We start from the raw sequence: 21,637 nt of genomic DNA on the forward strand, positions 1-21,637 counted from the left end.
AACAAACAATAGAGTAACTTTAACATTTGGACACATTATCATCTAGATCACTTACATCACTTGTGATACTGATATACAAGGTACAAACATGAGTACAACGCCAGACCATTAGATTACAAACATAGATATACCTCTAGGTATGTCTTCCGTCGTTAATCCTAAACATGTATCCATATGTTATATGCAAAACTTCAATGAATCGGTGGCAGAGTCACTGAATGGAACCACCAACACAAAACACATGCGTCGTACACAAATCCTAACCATGTACGTGCAACGCACGGGCATTGCGTACTAGTTTATTGTAAAAAATGATGGTACATGTAGTTATTTTTAGAGGGTGATTGACTTTATTTAATGTACAAGTGTTTTTTTGCATCAAGTAAACAATTACAAAAGGTGGACAAACTCATCTATTCCTCTACCCGAGAGCCGAGACCAAAAAGATCTCCGGTGAAAATATAAGCATAATCGTTCAATTGTTCAAATATTTATTCTAAGTTTGACGATGTTTAAAATGTTGACCATGTCTAATTTAGACCCTTTTTTACCATCTTTGGTGAATTAATCCGGATTATGAAAAAATAATTACAAACTATCAAGTTGTTTTAAAACTAATCGAGTCAGAGTAAAAATAAATCCCGATTAATAGAAAATTACAACCTTGCTTAAAAGACACGTAAACGAAATTTAAAATTTCCACTATAGATTTGAAGACTAACAAATCATGTGTATATTCTTACAAATGGAACAAAAAATGTCAATAAAAACACAACAGAAACTATATTCCCCAGGCCAAAATAGGGGCATCACAGTCTCAAGTCTCAACTGATCTCCCTTCTTGCACAGCTATACAAATTCAAATTTATAATCCAGATTTAAATTAACCCCTTCTTCTATGTACACTATTAGTTCAAATAAACAAAAACAATAAACGTTTCACAATCCTCCATTCCCCAACAAAGCACGTGATCCCATAGCTTTCTCTTCACCTCAACCTCTAATCCCGGGCCAGCCCTTTTCGTGTTAGGAGGATGGACACTGAACCCGTTAACCCGTTGGGGTGACGGGTCCCGTTTCTGAAAAACAAAATGGTGTCACTTGTCATGATTATACTTTAATTAAGAAACTAAAACCACCCCCTTTTTAATAGAATTTCTCAAAGTTTCATCGGGTAACGTCCATGAAATCAAATGGCCACTTGAATCCCCACTCAAAAGCTGCTTCATGTCACTTGTGAGGTGAAGGGCTGTGACAGAGTGTTTATGACCCCTCAGCACCTTTCGTAAGACCAAAGTGTATTCAGGCAACTGACCACCTCGACCAAGCCCAAATGTTTGGTTTGTATTAGTTTGGACACCTTCACTGGAGTTATGAACCATTTGCCAAACCTTAACCGCACCACTCTGATGACCCGAGACATACCAGTTTGTTTCCAACCAATCAGAGAACGTGCAAGTGGTCACAGACACAATGAAATCAGACGGAAGTTGTGATGTGTTAACAACAGCTAAACAGTCGCCGTTTATACTCCAAACAGCAAGCATAATCCCGGCAGCTGTCACGATTTCTCCTGTTAATTCGTTCATATAAATAGCTGAAACTGGAGATGGAAACTCGGGTAGTTGTCTAATGAAAACCAATGAGCTAAGATCCCATAAGACAACGGTGCGGTCATCTGAACCACTTATAATAATCATGTACGGCTGGCAAATGTGAAGACACGTGATTTTTGATGTATGAGCAGAAAGTGCCTTTTCCAATTGTAAAGACCGTGGCGCGCGGGACCCACTGTAGGTACCGACCCGCCAAACACAAACTAACCCGTCGTCTGCACCAGTGACTAGAAGCTGACCATCATGGCTAGCACTGGCACACTGGATCTGGTTGCCGCCATGGAGGTTTTCGTGGGTTGAAAGAAGCTTATCTTGATCATAGCTCATGTATCTCAAACTACGGTCTGGGAAACCCCAGGCAACGTAATTGGCGTAGGTTCTGGGTTTTAGAAGATTGTTGGGTCCAACCATGAGAATTTTGTCATTTGAAGTGACGATTTGGGCGATGGCGGATGCACTTTTACGAATCTCGTGTGGGACGAGGTAATTTGAGTATTTGAGTGGATTAATTGGATGTCTTTTATCTTTCTTTCTCTTGGGATGAGCCCGTTGAAATAGCTGCTTGGGTGTTTGACCAAAATGATTGATTTGAGCTAAAATGGATGCTTTCAATGAAGGATCGGTAACTGCATCTATGTCGACGTTTCCTTCATATGTGTAGTGGTAGAATACGTTTACAGCTTCTTCAGCCGCCTGTAAAAAGAAATAGTAAATAAGCAGATGAATGTGTTCAGGTATGTGAACTTGTAGATTTCGTCTATTTAGGATTCAAATAATCATATTTGGAATAGGTAAAGAGTTGCTGAATTTAAGAGGATGTTTAAATTTGCAATTTCAAATTGATTATCTGATTATTGTAACTTAAATACTTGTAATAATCAATTTCAGAGATGTGAATAAACATATTCAGTTGATCTTGAAAAATAACAAGTTTTTGGATTATCGGGTTTCATACCAGCAAAAAAACTAGGGTAAAATAAAATTACCTTTCTTAACCAATTTTGAAAGATTTCTAATTTCACGACAAAAAGATGTATCTCTTTTTTCACAAGAATTATAATTATTTGATCATTGTATTTTTAAATTCCTTGGATGATCAAACTTGGTCAAACGCTTCATTTTAAACATGGAAATCATATAATCCCTTTCAAAACAAGTGGCACACATCTTTAAGCACGTGATAATCTGAATTAAATGCTTCAACTGGCGATAGTTACTTTTGATTATTCAGAAACAAAAGGAGAACGACAACACTAACCTTCCCTCGTTGTTTATAACCAAAGATGAGATCTATCCAGTGATGCAAATTTTCAGAAACGTAATCAGATTCGAGAGCTTCCCTATGCTTTCTAATGAACTCTCTAGCACTACCTTTGGCCCAAGGAGGTAACGCAACACCTCCAACCTGAAAAACCATCCAATGATAAAACATTTTTAAATAATTCCATGGTAAGTAAATATAAAAGGATCAACTTGGGGAGTATTTATGGGTGATGATGTAAAACATGTCAAATATGAAACGGGTTGAAAGAGCAAGTCAAGCAACCCAGACTGTTTTGGCCCATATCATAAACCACCTTTTTGATCCATCCCATTATGTTCCACTACCTAACTGTTTAACCCATCTCTACTTTTGACATAAATACTGAAATAAGTAATGAACGCTATTTTCCTTGAAAAGAAACAAACCTTTTCTCCAGATTGTTTCTCTCCAAGGTCAAGATCAAATCTGTTTTCCAAGAATTCTGGCATATAAAAGAATTCTGGAATGAGTTCCTTTACATCAGATGTGTTGCCTCTTCCAGCAGCACTTGCCCATGTATCTCGTACACTATTGAAAAGGCGATCAGCATGATCAAACTGACCACCCTGCAGCTTTTGATTTTCTGTACTAAACGGTGGTAACCGTAAAAGATAGAAAAGAACAATTCCAGCACTAGAATAGTGAGATCCATAATGAAATTTCGGGATCTCCGGATCATCCCAGCTTTCATACCTGACAAAAAACAACATGATTGACGTGTAAGATAGACTATAATATTAAAGACTTTCTATAGTATATACCTTATTTGTGAATGAAAAGTGCAAGACTTTTTAATGTTTTTATTTATTTTCTAAAAGGCAAGAGCTTTTAATGTATAAAAAGAAACTTTGGCAACAATCAAGCCATTGGCCTTGTTTACATTTTAAGGAAAAATTTTGGAGCTATTAAAGTCAAGTCCAAATTGATCCATTTATAAGTAAATGTGTCAAGAGTGACCTCATACAATACAAACCTTTTCTTAAACTCATCTTCTCCCTCTTCTGTTTGACATCCCATGGGTTTGTCAAGTTTTCGAAACGATTTTTCATCAGTTAAGTCCAGATCTTCACTCTCATAATCTGCTAAAACCCAAGGGAAGACTGGGTATTGTGTAAGATCACTGTACCCACGACCTGCAAGCGTGTTGAGATGCATTAGGTACTGGAAATTACTAATTTCTCCATTTTGCCACCTCTTAGAAAACGATTTAGCCATGATCTTAAAAGCACTTTCTTGTTTCACTGATCCTGAAATTGTTGTGTCCAACCTGTTTTTTTAAAAAAAAAAAAAAAAAAAGAAAAATCAGTACGTTGACATCATTATCTTCAATGCTTCCAAGTATAAGTTTCGATCAACCTTTTAAAGAAAACACATTTTGATACTTCAGGGCTCTACTATATGGTGAAGAGTTTAGAAGCAAGAAAATTAATTCTATACACTATGAATTACATGATTTGAGCAGTCAAGTATTAGAAGAACTGATAATCTCTACTTTGGAACAACTCAATCAGTAATTCAGTATATAACTGCAGCATGTACAGTTAAACTATTATACAAAAGGATAACGAATGGAGGGAACTACAAGTCATTTATATGGAGATGGATCAATCAGGTTATCTTTATTGCTTGCCGATCAAATGGATAAGAGAACTGTAAATAGTTATAATATCTAGCTAAGATGTAAGCAATAGAACGTTTTTAGATCCCCTATAATACCATAACACACCAAAGTGTTAGATTGTTTATTCGAAAAAGATAGAAGTGGAAAAGTATATCATTATTTAACAAAAAAGTTTAGTGACAGTAATTCTAAAACCAGAAAAAATCCCAGAAGTATTGGCAAGTTAACCCAACACATTTTGACCCACCAGTTTTGACCCGAACTGATTTTGAATTGTAACCACCACCAACCATCATGAAAAGAATATACTAAATGAACTGAAATAGAGAAAGATATAAATGAAATGAGGCATATGAAAAATACATACATGCTGTTTCTAGGAAGATTCATGGCCAACAGATTTTTGAAAACTTCCTCCCTTTCCTTTTTATGGAAAACAAGAAGATCATTGCATCCATCCATACTGAATATCTCAACAGCAACAGGACGTAACTGGTAATCACGCTTCAAAATCTCATGAACACTATTAAGTTTCCACATTCGCCATAGATGAGGTATGTTCCCACTAATAGTGACTTTTTCTTTACCCCACGCACCACCATTATATTCCCAAGCCCTTCCCCCACTATTCGGCTTTACATTGATATCCCAAGAAGATGTCAACTTAGACCCCGAGTCCATACTCATAGAGAAATCTTTTGTAACACCTAAAGCTTGATCGATAACCGAAAGTCCATCTTCACTTTCCTTCTCACATATACAACCGGACTCATCAATGTAGAAATTCTCAATGACATATAAACAAAGTTCTCCAATAAGAAAGATCCCATCATGTTTATCAAGACCCACAACTCTTTCACAGTTGTATCTAAACTTTATCTTCTCTGTGGGTAACAGATAAGGCCTAATTAAGTACTCCCCGTTGTTACTTAATTCCTTATCCAATTTGTCTTCCACTGATTTTACTTCGTCAAATCGTGTAGATGAACTCAAAATTGACTTCTTTGGAGAATTCAAAATTGATTTTTCTTGGATGCTTTCTGTAAAAGGTGCAGTTGCTGAGCTGGACTTCATACTGAATTCAGCAGCAGAATGAAGACTTTCATCATTGATGCTACTATCCCTATCATTATTACTATTATTCCAAACTTTCATTCCGCCAGATTCCTTAAAGATCGATTCATCATACATTTCATCATCAAATGATTCCTGCTTTGCGTCATTCGACAACATGTTAGCAAGAAGATCTGAACCGGAACCAGAATCTGAATCAGCAAAAGCATTTTCGGTCTTCTCCTCAAATTCAAATTTTCCACTTAAAATGTGTTGGACCGTGTCAGCTTTCAATTTGCAACGCTCCAATTTCTTTCTCATTCGATATGGGCCTTCAATCGGACAAAGCTGCCATTCAGGCTCATTACTCGTATTTGATTTGGGTAACGAGAAAATACCTTGTTCATGTATAAGTTGTTGAAGATGTGTTTGCCATTCACTCTCAGCATGCAGTACCCATCCATATTTATCTTGACGAACGACTCTTAATTCAGTCGACATTGTATCACGAACCACATCCAACGCAATCCTCCTCTCATTAACCTGCTCCCAATGTCTTTGATCTAATTTCATTGAATCACGTGATTTTCTACCGATTTCTTTCTTTCTACGACCATCCATACCTTTTATACGAACTCCAGGAAACTTAACAGACCCAGCAACATATTGTACCCACATAATAGCAGCACACTGTTCCAAAGTTTTATTAACAATAAGATCAGACATGTATAGCCAATCAAAAAAGGTGGTCAACGTTCCAGTAAGAAGAAGGTCAAACCCGCCATGCAAAACATCCAAAACCGGACCTTGGTTCGGTTTTGAGACAAGCAGATCCTCGAGTGCAGGTCGACGGTGCACGAGAAGATTCTTAAGGATGTCAACAGCTAAGTTCCGTGCATTTGGTCTCTGATCATGTAAAAGTGAGATTAAGTTTATACAAAGACAGCAAATTAGATCGGTATCTAAATTACTCGGGCAAAAGATGATTCGGTTATGAGCAACCAATAACTGTAAAACTGTGCATATGTCTATCACTCCCTCTTCTTGTGACCCGTTTGTGAACAATCTCTTTCTTGGCTCAATTTGTAAGCCTAAGCGTAAAAGAAATTCATCTTCACCAATTGATATCAAAAACGAAGGGAGAAAACAGTACATGGTAACCCGATTCATATTCTTAAAAACTGAATGTACATAAGCCTCAAGTTGTCTAACTCCTCTTCCGATCGACAAAATCCCTTTGCCAGCTGGCAATGCTTGTTCAATTCTACCATCTTTATTTGCCAGCTGTAACATTGACAGAAAGAACTCGAGTGTTTTCAGTACAGCAGCCGGTTGAGGAAACGCACCCATATAAACACGGTCCACAATCATATAACACAGAGCATCTAAATTCAACGACCATCGGGTTTTATCGAGTTTCTTATCTTCTTCTTCATCATCCCGCAACAGCCGTCTCTCTAGGAAGTTCATGAGTCTCGTAAGACACAAACCCTGGAAGACCAATACAGATTCGGAATCGATATATAAAGGGACTGTTTCCAAAATGGTTTCAATAATGGGTGTTGATCTTATCTGCTCCGTTACAAAATCAGCAAGAACTTCCGCCGTGAAATCGAGCATGGCAGTTGCGCCTATAGCACAAGGGCCCCCTCCATAACCAGAATCATCCACATCAAGAATCAGTTTTGGGTTAACTGTAGAAAACGAATTTGCAGAGTTAGGTAGGAGAAGTGGAGACTTTAAGTCAGGGGTTGACTCGGGTTCGTTCAAAGATACAGAAGATTCAACAGGAGACGCAGCTGATCCCAGCCAAGATGGCAAACCAAGAATCTGAGATGGTGAGGGTATGGACTGAAAACGAGAATTTGATCTCTCAGATAAAATCGGAGAATCAAATATACTTAAAGATGGAGAACCCAGTGAACCAGCTGGGTGAACATTAACAGGGGTGATTTTGAGTTCATGGTAATTGAACTGCTTGGTGTCAGATGGGTGATCAAGTGGTTCACCATCAACGGTTAAGACAGACGGTGCAGGTTCTTCAGTTGACTTTTTTGATTCCAGTGGTTGACTTTTGAGTTGACTCTTGTTGATATTGTTAGTGACAACGGGAATATCATCAGAACTAGCACTTCCCTGGACTGGAGGGAAGCTTCCGATGCTTATGGAGGTTTTAGCAGATTCTTCTTGTTCATGGGGCAAACTGGAAAATGTGTTCTGTGAACTGCTAGAGTCATCACCATCAATTATGTTCTTGTCTTCTGCTTTTACTGATAGCTCTTTCGCCATCATCACCCCATGAGCAGCCCTAAATTCACAGGACATGGAAGAATTAAAAAAAAAAAAAAATAGTAAAATTAACAGCACAATGAGTAACATGAGGGTCTGTTAGAACTTAAATTCTAACAAGTCAAGAAAGTAGAACAAAATAAAAAGAAAAGAAGACAGGTCATATGAGTCAAAAGAACTTATAAATGGGTCAGCTTGGGCTGAATCTAATCCTTTTAATTAGAAAAACAACTAAAAATAGAACTTATTAGATGTGTTAAGAGTGAGCCCCCCCCCCCCCCCCCCCCCCCCCCCCCCCAACCCAGCCCCCCACCCACCCACCCAAACAACCCCACCCCTAAAAACCATTTATATAACATAATCTGTGTAATAACACAATAAAGCCTGTTTTGTAATCAGATTCAACGAAGACTTAAAAAAATTATTTGATAATGGACAAAAAATTGGCTACCCCAGACCGGCCCCTATTAAAATTGATACGTGTTCATCTGTTAGTCAATCCAAGAGACAACTGTTTTGCAACCTCATTTAATCAAAATGGTTAGATCATAATTTTAACAACACGGCTAATGCGATGATATGTTTTGCCGCATCGTATCTTTCAAATAAAGAAGCAAAGAAAAAGTGAAAGCAGAACCTGACACATGTGAAATAAAGATCGACACAGCTCTCAATAAACTCAGCTCGTCTGCAGACAGCCAAAAACGGAGGACACATTTTGGCTAAGTCAACCATGAACCTAAGAACCGAAGCTGTAGCAGCAGGTGCCGAAGCATCTCCACCCATAAGACGGGCAGCATACGTTTTGTGCATCAAAGCTTCACCCTGGAGGTCACCTGTCATTTCTGTACTCCCATCTACAAGCTCTGCAACAAGCCCCCCACCAACTTGAGTCTGGACGGATAACCTATCAAAAGTTGATTTGGCCATTGCAATTACAGAGTCCAAAAGTTCTAGAAACTTCAATTCGACATGGTTTCCATCGTTTGGCATAAGGGCATGAAAGTCCAACATTCGGACTTCTGGCAATCTTGGATAAACAGGCTTCCCGAATATTAAACAAAAGAGAACATAATAGATATCTGGGGAGTCATAGTAACTCGGTAGCACTCTCATTAATCCTTCGTACCCACCACTAGTTCTAAACTTGAGAGCAAAAGTAGGTGAAGATGTAAGACATACACCAAGAAGAGTCATGATCCATCTCATACTTGTGGGATGAACACCTTCATCAAGAAAATATGTTATCAATTTTGATGAGACAATCTTATGCCACTGTTCAAGAAGCTCTTCTGATGAGATGGTGACTAAAAGATCAATCAGCATTTCGAGCAGCATATTTCTAACGATAATATGTTTTCCCATTGGCTCCCTAATTATTTGAATCCGTGAAGTTGGTTCAGGGGGGTCAAAAGTCATTATCACAAATCGAACAACATGCTCAAGTTCGGAAATGACAAAACCGTCCTCCAAAATCACACCTAGAAGCACAACTAATTTTTCTAGTACGGGGACCTCTACATCACCCCTTTGAAGGGTAACAAGCAGATGTTGAACAAGGTTTATCCTACGCAAAATGGTGAGGTTATGATTCCGGTACCAATGCATCGAGACGAGATTTTCAAGAAACCCTAACAGAGCTATTTGAATTGGAATTTCAGCTGCTACCCACACAGTCCAGTCTAACAACACGTGCTCAACCATATCTGCATTTGAAAGAACTATGCAATTCGATGTTTCAGGAGGTATGTCGTTGTCTAATTCAGAGAGATGACTAAAAGTGTCTTTTGGCATAGAGAAATCATCCATGTCATCACGCGAACTATCTGAGGAATTCTCATCACGGAATTTAGTTAGATTGAGCTCTTCAAAACTCATTTCATTCACAGTTGTTGATGGTGACGGTGACAGTGTATTTCGAGTTTCTTCTGACTTTTTGGGTTCTGGAAAAGACACCTCACAAGCAGCAATTTGAAAGAAAATCTCAAGTGACCGCATATCGAACATCGACATTCTTGAATGTAGAAAGAGGGCTAGTAAGTGATACCCTCTAAAAGCTTGCATGTCACGAATGTTTTGAGGATTTTGATTAAGTGCACCGGCAAGAAGTGTGAGTGCCATTTGTAGCATCTCACTGGTCTCTGCTACTTCAATGAGGGCTAAGACGACAGCTATTCCACCAATTGGACGTAAGGTTTCACCAATTATAGAATGCTTACAGACATACACGTCACCATGAAGACGTCCAAAGCGTGGTATACCTGGATAGAGAAATCAAACTTAAATTCAGATAAATTTTGGAAATGGCAGAAAGGATGACAGAAGAAATGCATACAATGACCCCTGAGGTTATCTATTTGATTCCAGTTCATGATAACTAATGGTGGCAAAATGGGCAGGTTGGGTGGGTTGTGTAGCAGGTAGATAATGAGTTGGCCAGTGTGACCCACCACCGCCTCTTTACCATTTCCTTTATCATCAAAGTTATTAACGTATAAAAAGAAGATACATATAGATGCATTATGAAAATTAATCTGATATTTTTAGCTGAGAGATCATGTATGCTACAAACATTTTCAGTAATTTACACCCCATTTGGCATGTTTTCCTTGAAACGAATCATCCTATTTCAACATAAAAGCATCAAAGTAGCCGAATAACATATTTCAGAATAGAAGGATTAAAGTAGGCAAATAAACTATTTCAAAGATAAAAGGATCAGTATAGCCATCTCTGCACTAAAGGGTTGAAAGTAGAAAAAGGTGAATTTGGTTGGGTTGGGTTGAATTTATTCATTCTGGTCACAAATAAGTAACTTTTACAGTCAACATTTGCTTCATGTAATCAGAAACTGGAATCTAAAGATATGAACAAAAGAAAAAAGGACAGTATTTACTATGAACACAGTATTTACTATGAACAACCAAACACCCAAAGGACTACATCTCTATTTGTATTACATGCTTCTTACTTCTAGTAGGAAATGAGTATATATAGATACAATGATGCCATATGAAAGTCCATAAGACTAAGCTAGAATTCTCTAGCACAAAATACATATTTAATACATTTAACGCATATTTAATTCTAACACTTCCAAAGTCAACTGCATCACTAAAGGGTTGATCCAGGTCAGTTGTCCAGACCAGCAACCATTTAGTGTTCATTTTGTCCCTTTTGTTATAAATAGTCAATGCATTAAATCTGATAACCATTTCTACAATCTAAATGACTATAGAGACTGCTGACCAATCAACAATCATCAATTCTACAGTAGTAGTCCATTAGCTTTTATCATATACAGATTAAGTCCTTGCATTTCATCTAACAGCACCAAACTTAGGTACTATTATCTGTTGATTAATTTTCTTTATATACTCGTGTTTCCCATTTTGGCTAAATTTATTCATGTAACCCATTTTACCTGTTAGGGATACATCATAACTCACATCCTCCCATCCATAAGTAAATAAGTTGAAAGTTCCACCTCTACTTATTTGTTAATGATCAAAAATTTGCAACGTACCTCCAATAGGAGAAGCGGCTGCAGAGACTGGATCAACTAAATTGAGCATTGATAAAGTTCCCGAAGCAGGAAAGGCTTCTGTAGACGTACCATCAAATGCAAATATTAATTTCCTTCCCGAAAGCTGTAACGAGAGGTTCCCTAATCTTTCAAAATCCCAAACAATTCCACTACGATCATTCCTAGAGTATCCTTGCTTACTACCACTCTCAGCCTTCTGATTATTTGACATGAGCGCCAAATCTGTCTCTAAAGAATCTAAAATGGCCATACTCGCCCCACGACATGCTTGGTTGGGCACAAACTGTAAAAGATTCGTGTCTTGAAAAAGACCTCTATACCCTCTGCCCAGAATATACATAAAATAAATGGAACCCGGTGTCAATACTTCTTCAAACAAATAGCACGATCGTAGGGTCCACGACAAGTCGCTGACACGTGCATGAGTTACTGGTGTCCCGATCGTTACCTGCAGAGACTTGCCAACTGGCGAGGGGGAGTATCCTAATCTACCCGTGTGTCTAAGTTTCCCATTAAGATAAACATACGCGACACTAGCTTGGAATAACCCTGCCAAAGCATTCGGTTTGCTGTGCACCACCGCAAGATGATGCCACTGGTCTTCGTTTATATCTAGCCCTGAAAAAGTCAACGAAGACGAATTGCTTGTTGCTAGGGTCAACCTTCCATCCTCTTGAAGACAAAGTTCTGCATAGAATGTATCACTATCATCAGTAGCACCGACCGAGAATATACGCATTCCGTTCCTTCTAGAAAATATAGGTTTTGAAGATTCCGAATCTTTGGTGTTTGGTTTCAAGAAATTCCGGTACTGAAACCAACAAACAAACGAATATCCAGCTGCAGGTGGCCATGATCTTTCTCCTAACGACACATGTATGGATGCATATCCGATCTTTCTCATATCCATTTCTATGAATGGTGCAAGAGGAACATGCTCTGAAGTCATATCTTGCATGATGACCATCTTTTCCATCATATCAACTAGAATATGACCAGGATTTTTCTGTCTCAGTTGCAGAAGGCATCGTATAATTGTCCTAAGTTCTGCTGTTGATAATCTGAAACCAGAAGCATATACTCAGATACAGATTTAAACATGATATGTACACCCTTTGTTCTACAGTTACGTTTCAGTACCCAGTTTGCAAGTAGTAAATTGCAACTGAATAAATTTCATGCAAAGAAAAACAACTTAAATCTAACTTCTGGATATAAAAAGGACTACCTGTAAGCCCCAAGTACTTCAACAATCTTTAAAGCATGTGAAAGCAGAGAGGAAGAACCCGAAAGGAAGGGGCATATCGTCTCCAAGAGAAGTTCCACACAACCTAAACACAGAAGATACAGCGAAAAGTAAGATACTAATTCTTCTGATGTAGAGGTAAAAAATCTAATGCTTAAATTTCTGTATGGTTCATTTCATTTTATGATCATACCAAACGGATCAAATGGATGAAGTAAAAAATCCAAGTATAGAGAGATTGGATTAAACATCATTCAGATGGGTATATTACTATATGCATAGAAGTAAAGGACTTCTAACATCATTTTATTCAAAACAAAGCGAAAAAGAAATAGGTTGTCAAGGAAATTATATAATTTGTATAATCAGTTTGTAAGCTAATTATTTTAAGAAATTTTGAAAAATTTTGAACAAAAAAGTTATCAGGTCAACCCAACCCGATTCGTCAAGCACCAAACAATCAAGTGTTCTGAGCCAAGCCAGTATTATGCAAGTACTCAACCTGCCTATATCCTCTACTTATAGAAATGCATGCCATATGTAAAAAGATAGTGTACCCGCAGATGTTAGGTTTTCTTGATTAAATGGGCCAGCACGAGCAAGCTCTTCGATTAGTTTCAGCAACTCCAGCTGCAATTTTGGAGTGAAAAGCAACAATGAACGAATTAAGACCCTCAGAGCACCAGCATTATATATTCGCTCTTTTTCAGGAAAAAAGGATCCTGAATGAGTAACTATATGAAAACTAGCTGACGAACTCTCAGGAGAATTTGTTTCCAGGGTCGAAAAAGGCGGAAGAACGATCTCGAGTGCAAGTTCAAGGAGCAAATGCATTACTTGCCTTTCACACTCCACGCAAATTAAACCGGACTCGGATAAAAGATCATAGAAAGTGTGTGAGGATAGAATTGCATTTAACTTCTCCCTATTAACAGCATTATCGCACACCCCAGCTGTAGTTACACGCAGTAAATATGTGAAAACTTTTGTGCAAACACTTAAACGAGCAGGTTCAATCTGCCCTTTATCTCCTTGAAAACTATGAAGTGTTGTTAAGAGAAGAGAGAATCCAGTGGCTTCACCAAATATTCTCTGAGCAGAAGCATTAGCTCCTAAGACCCGCCATATGGCTCCAAAAACATCACATTTTGCATCATCTTGAAGGCCATATTGAGATCCTAAAGCACTTGTAACCATCCCACTTTTTGAAATGTCAACCAGCATGCTCAGTTCCTCAGAATGAACCTAATCAATATAACTTTTAATGATCAATATGGGTACTTACATTAGATGGATCAAAACAACAAAACCAAAATAAACGGAATAGAAATTAGAAATATTAATATAAATAAAGAAGACTGAAGTCTCTTCAGGTGAACCCATCCATTTTGATACTTACCCATCCCCAACCAACCCATCTTGCCACCTTTAGTGAGAACAATAATAAAAGGATAAATATATTGAACCTGTGCAGAATCTTCAATAATCAAACATGATAACACACGAAGGACGCCAGGACGGTGGATATCAGACACCAGAAAAGGAAGTGCGGTTGTTACACCATTAGCAGAACGGAACGTCACTTGATTCTGTTCTGCTTTCTTCATTAAATAGAACAGACAATCCCAAGCAACTGAAACCGTGGATTTGGTTTCAAAAAGAGAGAATTTTCCCGAACCTGAATCCAATAACTTTGGAGATGAAATGATTGCATCTTTACTGTCTAAATGTTTCTTAAAGCTGCTAGAGTTTGACTTCTTTTCAAAATCATCGTTGTTACCATTATGCTGCTCAGGACCCAATAGAAACTTGTGCTGCTTGAGATCATCTATTAAAACTTCCAACACCCCAACTTCGCGCAAGACCTTTTTGTATTGTTGATCAAATGACAATAACTTTATATAGAATGATAAGATAGTGTGCTTCAACTCGGATGTTATTTGTTGTTGTAACAAGCAGCAAAGGGCTAACAATTCTTGTTCAGGTATACAGTTAACAACGGTTACTGCATATTCAAGAATCTTAAGGATAATTTCTTGCAAAGAAGGTGGGAAGCCACCCATATTAAGGATCAACAAGGGCACCGTTCGCAACTGCTGACACAACATGTAATTCTCAAGATGACTTGAAAAAATCTTAAACATTCTATTTAGAACTTCAGCCTGAAGTTCCCTGCTATCTGCTTTGAGAAAAATGTCCTGTAATACTTGGATAGCGTCGATATCTTTGACTTTATAGTTGTCCTTTTCCCAATTATCATCAGGAAAGCGGTCGGAAGACGAAGTTCGACTTCTGCGATTACCCTTTGAACTAGTCAAAGTGGCATCAGGTGGACCCGTTTGAGCTAGATTGACAAGAACATCAAGTAATCTTGAAAGAGTGGGTGAGAGATCTTGTGATGAGGTGTCCCCTTTTCCCTTCTCATATTCCTGGTTCTTTGAAAGAACTAATGCAAACTGAACAAGGTACTGATACCCATGAGCATTTCGAACATCCTCCCTGAGCCTTATATCTCCAGCCTCTGTAAAAAAATTATTGTTTTCAAATATAATGAGATTTTTAACAACGTAAAAAAATTATTTATAATTTCTAAGCTACTTGGGGTATGCTAAAAGAGTAAACAAGAAAAAGAAAGAAAAATTTAGACCAATACAAGAACTTTTAATTATAATACATTGACTGGTAAAAGGACCTGTGGATTTGTATAGCTTAAGTTTGAATAACTGAGATACATTATAAAAATGAGAGTACAACTCTCTCAAATTATGTTAAAATGTTAAACAAAGGAACACATATGTAATTTCATTATATAAGTGCATAATCATTCTGTTGCAGTTGCTATGAAACTGACTATACAACACAAATCATTTGACCCTTGACATCTAAGATGATCAGAACGAAACCTGCTTATCCAGATATTCAAAACTGATTTTTGTGTCTTCAAATCAGGGGGAAAAAAAAAAAAGTCAGATAGTTCCCGATTGCATATTTAACCACCCTCTAAAATAGTTACATCCAGGATTGAGTGAACATCTAATAGTAACATATTTTGTCAAAATGAAAAAGAGAAAAGCAATTCACCAGGTCTGTATGACAATTCTATGCATTCAAGCAACAAGTCCACGATGCTCATTGTATATGCAGGATCTCCAGTTTCTGGTTTAAAGTCCTTCACAGCAGTTAGCAGTACTTTCATCTGCATGTTATTAAAAACTTAATTAGAAGTGTAACAAAATGTGAATGCACTGAAATAAAACAACCAATGAGTGCAAACCACATCTGTTGAGTCAACGCAACAGATAACTGTCAAAATTTTCTAAATAATCAAACTCCGTATACAAAAATGAGTAGATCATTAGATCATGATACATACAATCCAACCAAAACATGAAAAATTACAATTATAATTAAGAAAGATAAACGAGATCATTACCAGCTGATGCTTCCTTATGTACTTGGCAGTGCTTCCATTGTCATTCGCCAACAGAAGACCAAGTATCTGGATTACAAGATGGTAATTTAATATATAAGAGATCTATACAAAAGGTAAGAAAAAATATGTATATGAAGTTTCAACATATTATTAGATATGTCAATTTACAAGGTTCAAAGACGACCTGCATTGCATGTCTGTGGAGCTGAATACTGTGCAAGGGTACAAGACCTTCCTTATATCTTGAAAATAAAATCAAAGATCCATTGGCAACCATCTCAAAGAGTGATTGAAGTGATTTGTTGTCTTCAATTAAACTCTGAGCAGCTGTAGGATGACTTGCGAGTGCCTTCATAATATGCACAACACTGCCCTCTACCTTCAAGGGAGAAAATCGAGCATTAGCAAAAGGAGAAGACTTATGCCCCTCTCAAAAACATCAACTTTACCTAGTATGCTAGATCCTCAAATAGCTTGCTATACATAGTGGCATATAAAGATCAGTGATAGGCATAGAATACCTCGAGTCGTCGATCTGGACCGGTGTTATCCATGACTTCTGAATCCTCTTCGATGGAAGTGACCTTTTTCCTTGTATTCCTTTCATCAGGACCCAAAAGGGCATTAAGAATAGAAATGAGACTACATAAGATCCCAGAATCGAGGAGAGATTGCTTATCAATAGGCTGTCAATAACATACATCGGTCCATCAGTTTAAATATTTAAATTTAGATTTAGATTCAGATAAAGATAAAAACAGATAAGTTTTGTCTTTCCAGAACTGTCATAATATAAGTATTTTACAGCATAAAGTTTGTAGAGAAAGCAAATGAAAAATTCTTATCAATAAAAGAGTCAACTGAACAATGATAGAGTAGCGATGTACCCCAGATACAAGATATTCCACAGCCTGCAAAAGATTTGAACCAGGCTGGATTCCATCCTACAGATAAACAGGCAAATATTATTGCACATTAAACATATTCAAATCTCAATCCAAGGGATGCAGATAGAAACGTGAAGCCAAACCTCGGTAACCTCTGAAAAATAGCCTATCAAACCTTCAATTTCCAACAATCGTGTTTTGCTGCTCACTCTTAACTTTGCAATATCACTAACAAATGCTCTACCCAGGACAAACGAAAATATATGTGTCTCTACTAATCTGCAAATCAACAATACTTATTAAGATCAGAAAAACTAAAGCAACAAATTAAAGTTCCAACCATATCCAAATAGATACAGTAATTTGGCATATCCAAACAACTATACTGCAGTGTAGTATACTTGTAGGCATTGAATCTGAATTCAAATAACAAGTATGGAATTTAATCCATCTCTTTGTTGGTGGCATGGCTAGTTTTTAGAAGTCTACAATAATTTTTACTGTCTGCATCCCAGTTGTCAATAAACATTAGACATTATAAGTTGAAATCATCCTACAACTGTGGATGAAACAAAAGCAAGTTGTATATTGTCTTAGATAGCAAAAAAATTCATTTCAAAAAATTAATGCTTTAGATTTTAGAATGCTGCAAGGGATAATGGATATTCACGAACTAAGTTCACTTTAAAGATTAAATCACAACGGTAAATGTGTTTGTGTGCATACATACAAGAGACAATTGTAAAATGAATAGACTAGGAAATATATGAAGAAAGTATAGGTGCTGTCGTACATGGTAATCAGTTGTGCTACATTAGAATGTTGCTTTACAAATCTACAGAAGACGTCAATGGTCATATTCAAGGCCTTTTCTTTCTCCTGCATAAAGAGACAAAATTCATAAGAACTAGACAGCTCGCCTGAATGCCCAAAAAATGTTGTAAGGGTAAATAACTAACCTTCTCTGAAGAAGAAGAACGGAACTCTTCCCAATATCTCTTAAAGTCCAACTCCAATTCATATTTGTCTCTGAGATACCAAGATGACAAAAGTGAATCATGAGAGTTTTACATCGGCAATCACTTCAGAAATCGGGAATATATAAATATATTAAACAGAATAAACCTAAGGCTCAAAAATTCATAGGTGCAAGCATGCACCATCATCGAGATATATACCGAACCATATTAATACATAAAGATTGCTTGATAGTAATACATACAATAGGTTAAACTTTAATTTTGTAAATGGGACGGTTGATGAAGGATTTAGATGGGTGTTTGATAAAGTAATAAATATAATCTCTGCCATTTGTATGTGTTTTCTAGTGCGGGAAGATCTCATAAATTATAGCTTGATATGGTTTTGGAGAATTATGGCGGTAGTCATTATTAGATCTAATGTGACAGCATTTACTAACAGCGTTTGAACAATCTGCTCATACTATTTGTTATGTTTGTAAATAGAAGTACCCTTTATAAATTAAGACAACCAAAAGAGTAGATTATACAATTTTGTACAATCCTCATATAAGATGTGAACATTCAAAATAAGAAAGATCAGGATCATACACATATTATTGAAATGAATTATCCTTTACTTGATAAGGTGTCTTTTGTACGTAAGAATAACATTCAGGTAAGACCAAGGTTGCAAAACTCGCTACTCGGGGAGTACTAGGTAGGGACTTAAGAGGAAAATCGGCAACTCGGGGGGTTAGTCGAGGATTAGTCAGATTGGATTTTTATAGGTTTAAATAATAAATTTCAAAAATATATGTGCAAATATAGAAGAAAAGCATAAACATACACTTTAACATAGTCGTCTAGAAACATAAACTTAACCGATCATTTATTAAAAACTCTATAAACCTAGTTTGGAATCATATTAAAATGTTGACCAATTTTGACTTTGACCAGTTTTGACCGACTAAATCCGCCTTTGACCAACAAATCTTTTTTGAACTTAACCGACATTGACCAAGTAATTAAACGGATATTGAAAAATCGGATCGGCCTGATCTTAAGAAATAAGTATTTGGAGATTGTTACAACAGTGGGTAAGACTAGTTAACACAACAGTACTAAAACCAGCCGCTAAAGAAATGCGCACTTCGGACTTTGGTGGTTTGGCCTATTAATGTTTCAATTCAATGATATCAACTCATCAAGAACTTAATGGTTTGGTGACTTCAAGATGTATTATCATTTAACTTATATACTTAATATACTTAATACTTAAAAGCTTTATCTAGCTATCAAAATTCTCTCTTTCTACTTGAAACAAGTGTATAAACTCTTAACACCAAAGTATAATTCTTTTCTATCAGTGATCAACCTTTCTTTGTATGAAACTTACACACTAACCGTTTCTAGAGCATAAATCTAGAAGTAAAAACTCAAAAGTGCAACTTACTGAAACGGAAAACAAAAAAAGTTTACATATTGTGTCGAGTTATAACAAAAGGCTGCTTTTAATGCGAGTGACCACTTCCAAGACAATCGAATTTAATGAGGAAAGACTGCTACTGAGCTATATTCACCATATTAATGAAGCATTGCAATTAATTGGTAAATGTTCCAAAAATTTGCACCAACTGAAGAAAATGTTACGGCTCCACTTAGAGCTTAAATACATCTAACAAGATGAATCTTTTCGCATTTTCACCTCCAACCTATATGTTAATGCATATAACAAGTACTCCATACAAAGCCTTATTACAGTAATGTGCTATACCTATCAAAATCTAGAGCTATTTACATATATTATAGCCAGATTTAACATATCAAGTTATTCATATGACTACTTAATTAGCTGATCTGCTTTAAGTAACATCAAACTTTCAGATCCTTATAACAACTTAAACCTAATATCTAACTCTTAAACCCTCAAACATTCCAATTACAGCACCTATTCCAAAATCGTCACAAGTTAAACAACATCATCGCATAATAATCAGGCATTAACTTAAATCAACAGAATATATAAATATATACACACATAAATAACTAACCTTGAAGAAGATGATGATGATGAGAAGTAATCTTGTGGTGAGGATGTTGCATTATTATTGGCATCATGATAAGGTGATGGAGATGCAGATGATGTCGATGGAGATGAAGCAGCGGTAGCTGATGTACTTACTGTTGTTAATCCAACCTTCTCTTTAAAGTCTCTAAGCAATGAATTCCATTTCATCGTTTTAAATCACTCATTCGCCGGTAAATATCAAACAACCGCCGTTCAATTTACCGGCAAACCGGATCTCCGATCGGACAACAGATATACGAAGTCAGCTGATCGTACGACGTTAATTAGGATTCCGATTTGATCTAATAAGATCTATCTAAAGAAAATGCTGATCTAGATACGCGTCTGTATCTACGAATTTTGCAATGTGTTGATTTTGATCGTAATTTAGGGATTTTGAATTTTTGTGCCCTAAAAGTTGATTATGTGTGTGTGTTTTTGTGTGTGAAATGTTGCTGGACGGCAACTCGTTTTGTTTTTGGTTTCTGATTACTCTTTTTTTATTCTGAAAGAAAGAAAACTGCTAAACCCTTTTTCTTTATTTTCTTCTTCTTCGTCTTCCTTATTATTTTCCCAAGGGAATGAACATGTTTAGCCCTTGTACAATGAAACATTGATAAACTAAGTCCGTGTAGAATTATCTCAATTCACACATGTTGCAGTGTTGAGTTGAGTAAGGTTAAATCGTTAAATCGGGTACTCGAAGCTTCCATCATACTAAATCAAATCATTTTTACAAATAAATTGATTTTTGTGTATGATATAATTAAGTTACCTTCTTTAAAAATGACAACGTGATATAACATATTCGAGATGGTTATGATCTTCATAGAATTTCATTGAATTAAAGTTGATTACAATTTCATTACATACTATGATATTTATTAAAATTGACTCGATCTTAATCGTATATATTCAACTAATTGAGAGTTTGTAAAAACAATATCCTCATGATCAATCTTTGTTGCAAATAGAACAATTTCCTCCAGTTCTGCTATTGACTGAATTTGGACAAGTGATGCGCAATATCTTTCTTTGAGCTTCAATTCCTATTCGAAAAGCTTCTCGTCTCATTAGTTCAACATCTTCATTCATGTATCACTTCACACCTTCTATTGCCTTTGTGTATGCGAATGTTCTTTCTGTTAAGTTGCTGAGATAGTTATTGATACGAATGATATCAATCATGTTCAGATCAGGATAATCAGCCTCTGAAAACGTATACTCATTGTCGTCTTTGCGGATGACTTGAAATTGAGGTATGACTTCCCTTACTAATCCCAACATGGTTACACCTCCACTAGATTTGATATGATGCCTTCGTTGTAACCATATCTTCATTATTCCTTTTCTTATACACTCACCACATCCAGTGACATTATGCTTTGCTCAAATGTGCAGGAAGAAGATATGAACCAACGTAAGTGAATCGTTCACTTCTTGGAATTTTCTTGGAATGAAAAATCTTATAAGCTCTTTCCTCAATGAATGTATCTTGGTATGTTACAAAATTATGTTCAACTCCACGTTTCAATCTCTCTTCTTTGTTTTTGAAAAATATCCCATGATTAAACTTGAATCTTGAGTTAACATTTGATTCTGAAGAACTTGG

The 21,637-nt window shown here is 36.6% G+C and overlaps 1 protein-coding gene across 1 annotated transcript; it reads right to left on the reverse strand.

Annotated features, from left to right (window-relative positions):
• Positions 1-686: 686 nt before the first annotated feature.
• Positions 687-20,193, reverse strand: LOC139904458 (protein SPIRRIG-like). Its single transcript, XM_071886382.1, has 19 exons — positions 20,009-20,193; positions 17,955-18,024; positions 17,789-17,874; positions 17,139-17,274; positions 16,996-17,052; positions 16,630-16,794; positions 16,293-16,487; positions 16,109-16,174; positions 15,757-15,871; positions 14,142-15,196; positions 13,233-13,920; positions 12,658-12,760; positions 11,409-12,490; positions 8,520-10,143; positions 4,908-7,901; positions 3,893-4,186; positions 3,306-3,612; positions 2,875-3,021; positions 687-2,309 (listed from the first exon to the last, which is right to left on the reverse strand). The coding sequence occupies exons 1-19, from the start codon at positions 20,191-20,193 to the stop codon at positions 1,122-1,124; spliced, it is 10,557 nt and encodes a 3,518-aa protein (XP_071742483.1). The 3' UTR covers positions 687-1,121.
• Positions 20,194-21,637: the final 1,444 nt, after the last annotated feature.

Source organism: Rutidosis leptorrhynchoides, chromosome 4, assembly GCF_046630445.1.
Source record: "Rutidosis leptorrhynchoides isolate AG116_Rl617_1_P2 chromosome 4, CSIRO_AGI_Rlap_v1, whole genome shotgun sequence".
NCBI lineage: Eukaryota > Viridiplantae > Streptophyta > Magnoliopsida > Asterales > Asteraceae > Rutidosis > Rutidosis leptorrhynchoides.

Coding starts and splice junctions, on each gene's coding strand:
- LOC139904458 (XM_071886382.1), bottom strand. CDS start 20,193: ATGAAATGGAATTCATTGCTTAGAGACTTTAAAGAGAAGGTTGGATTA. Junction 16,175..16,292: donor TCCACAGACATGCAATGCAG/GTCGTCTTTGAA, acceptor CTTGTAATCCAG/ATACTTGGTCTTCTGTTGGC. Junction 3,022..3,305: donor AGAAACAATCTGGAGAAAAG/GTTTGTTTCTTT, acceptor ATGGTTTTTCAG/GTTGGAGGTGTTGCGTTACC.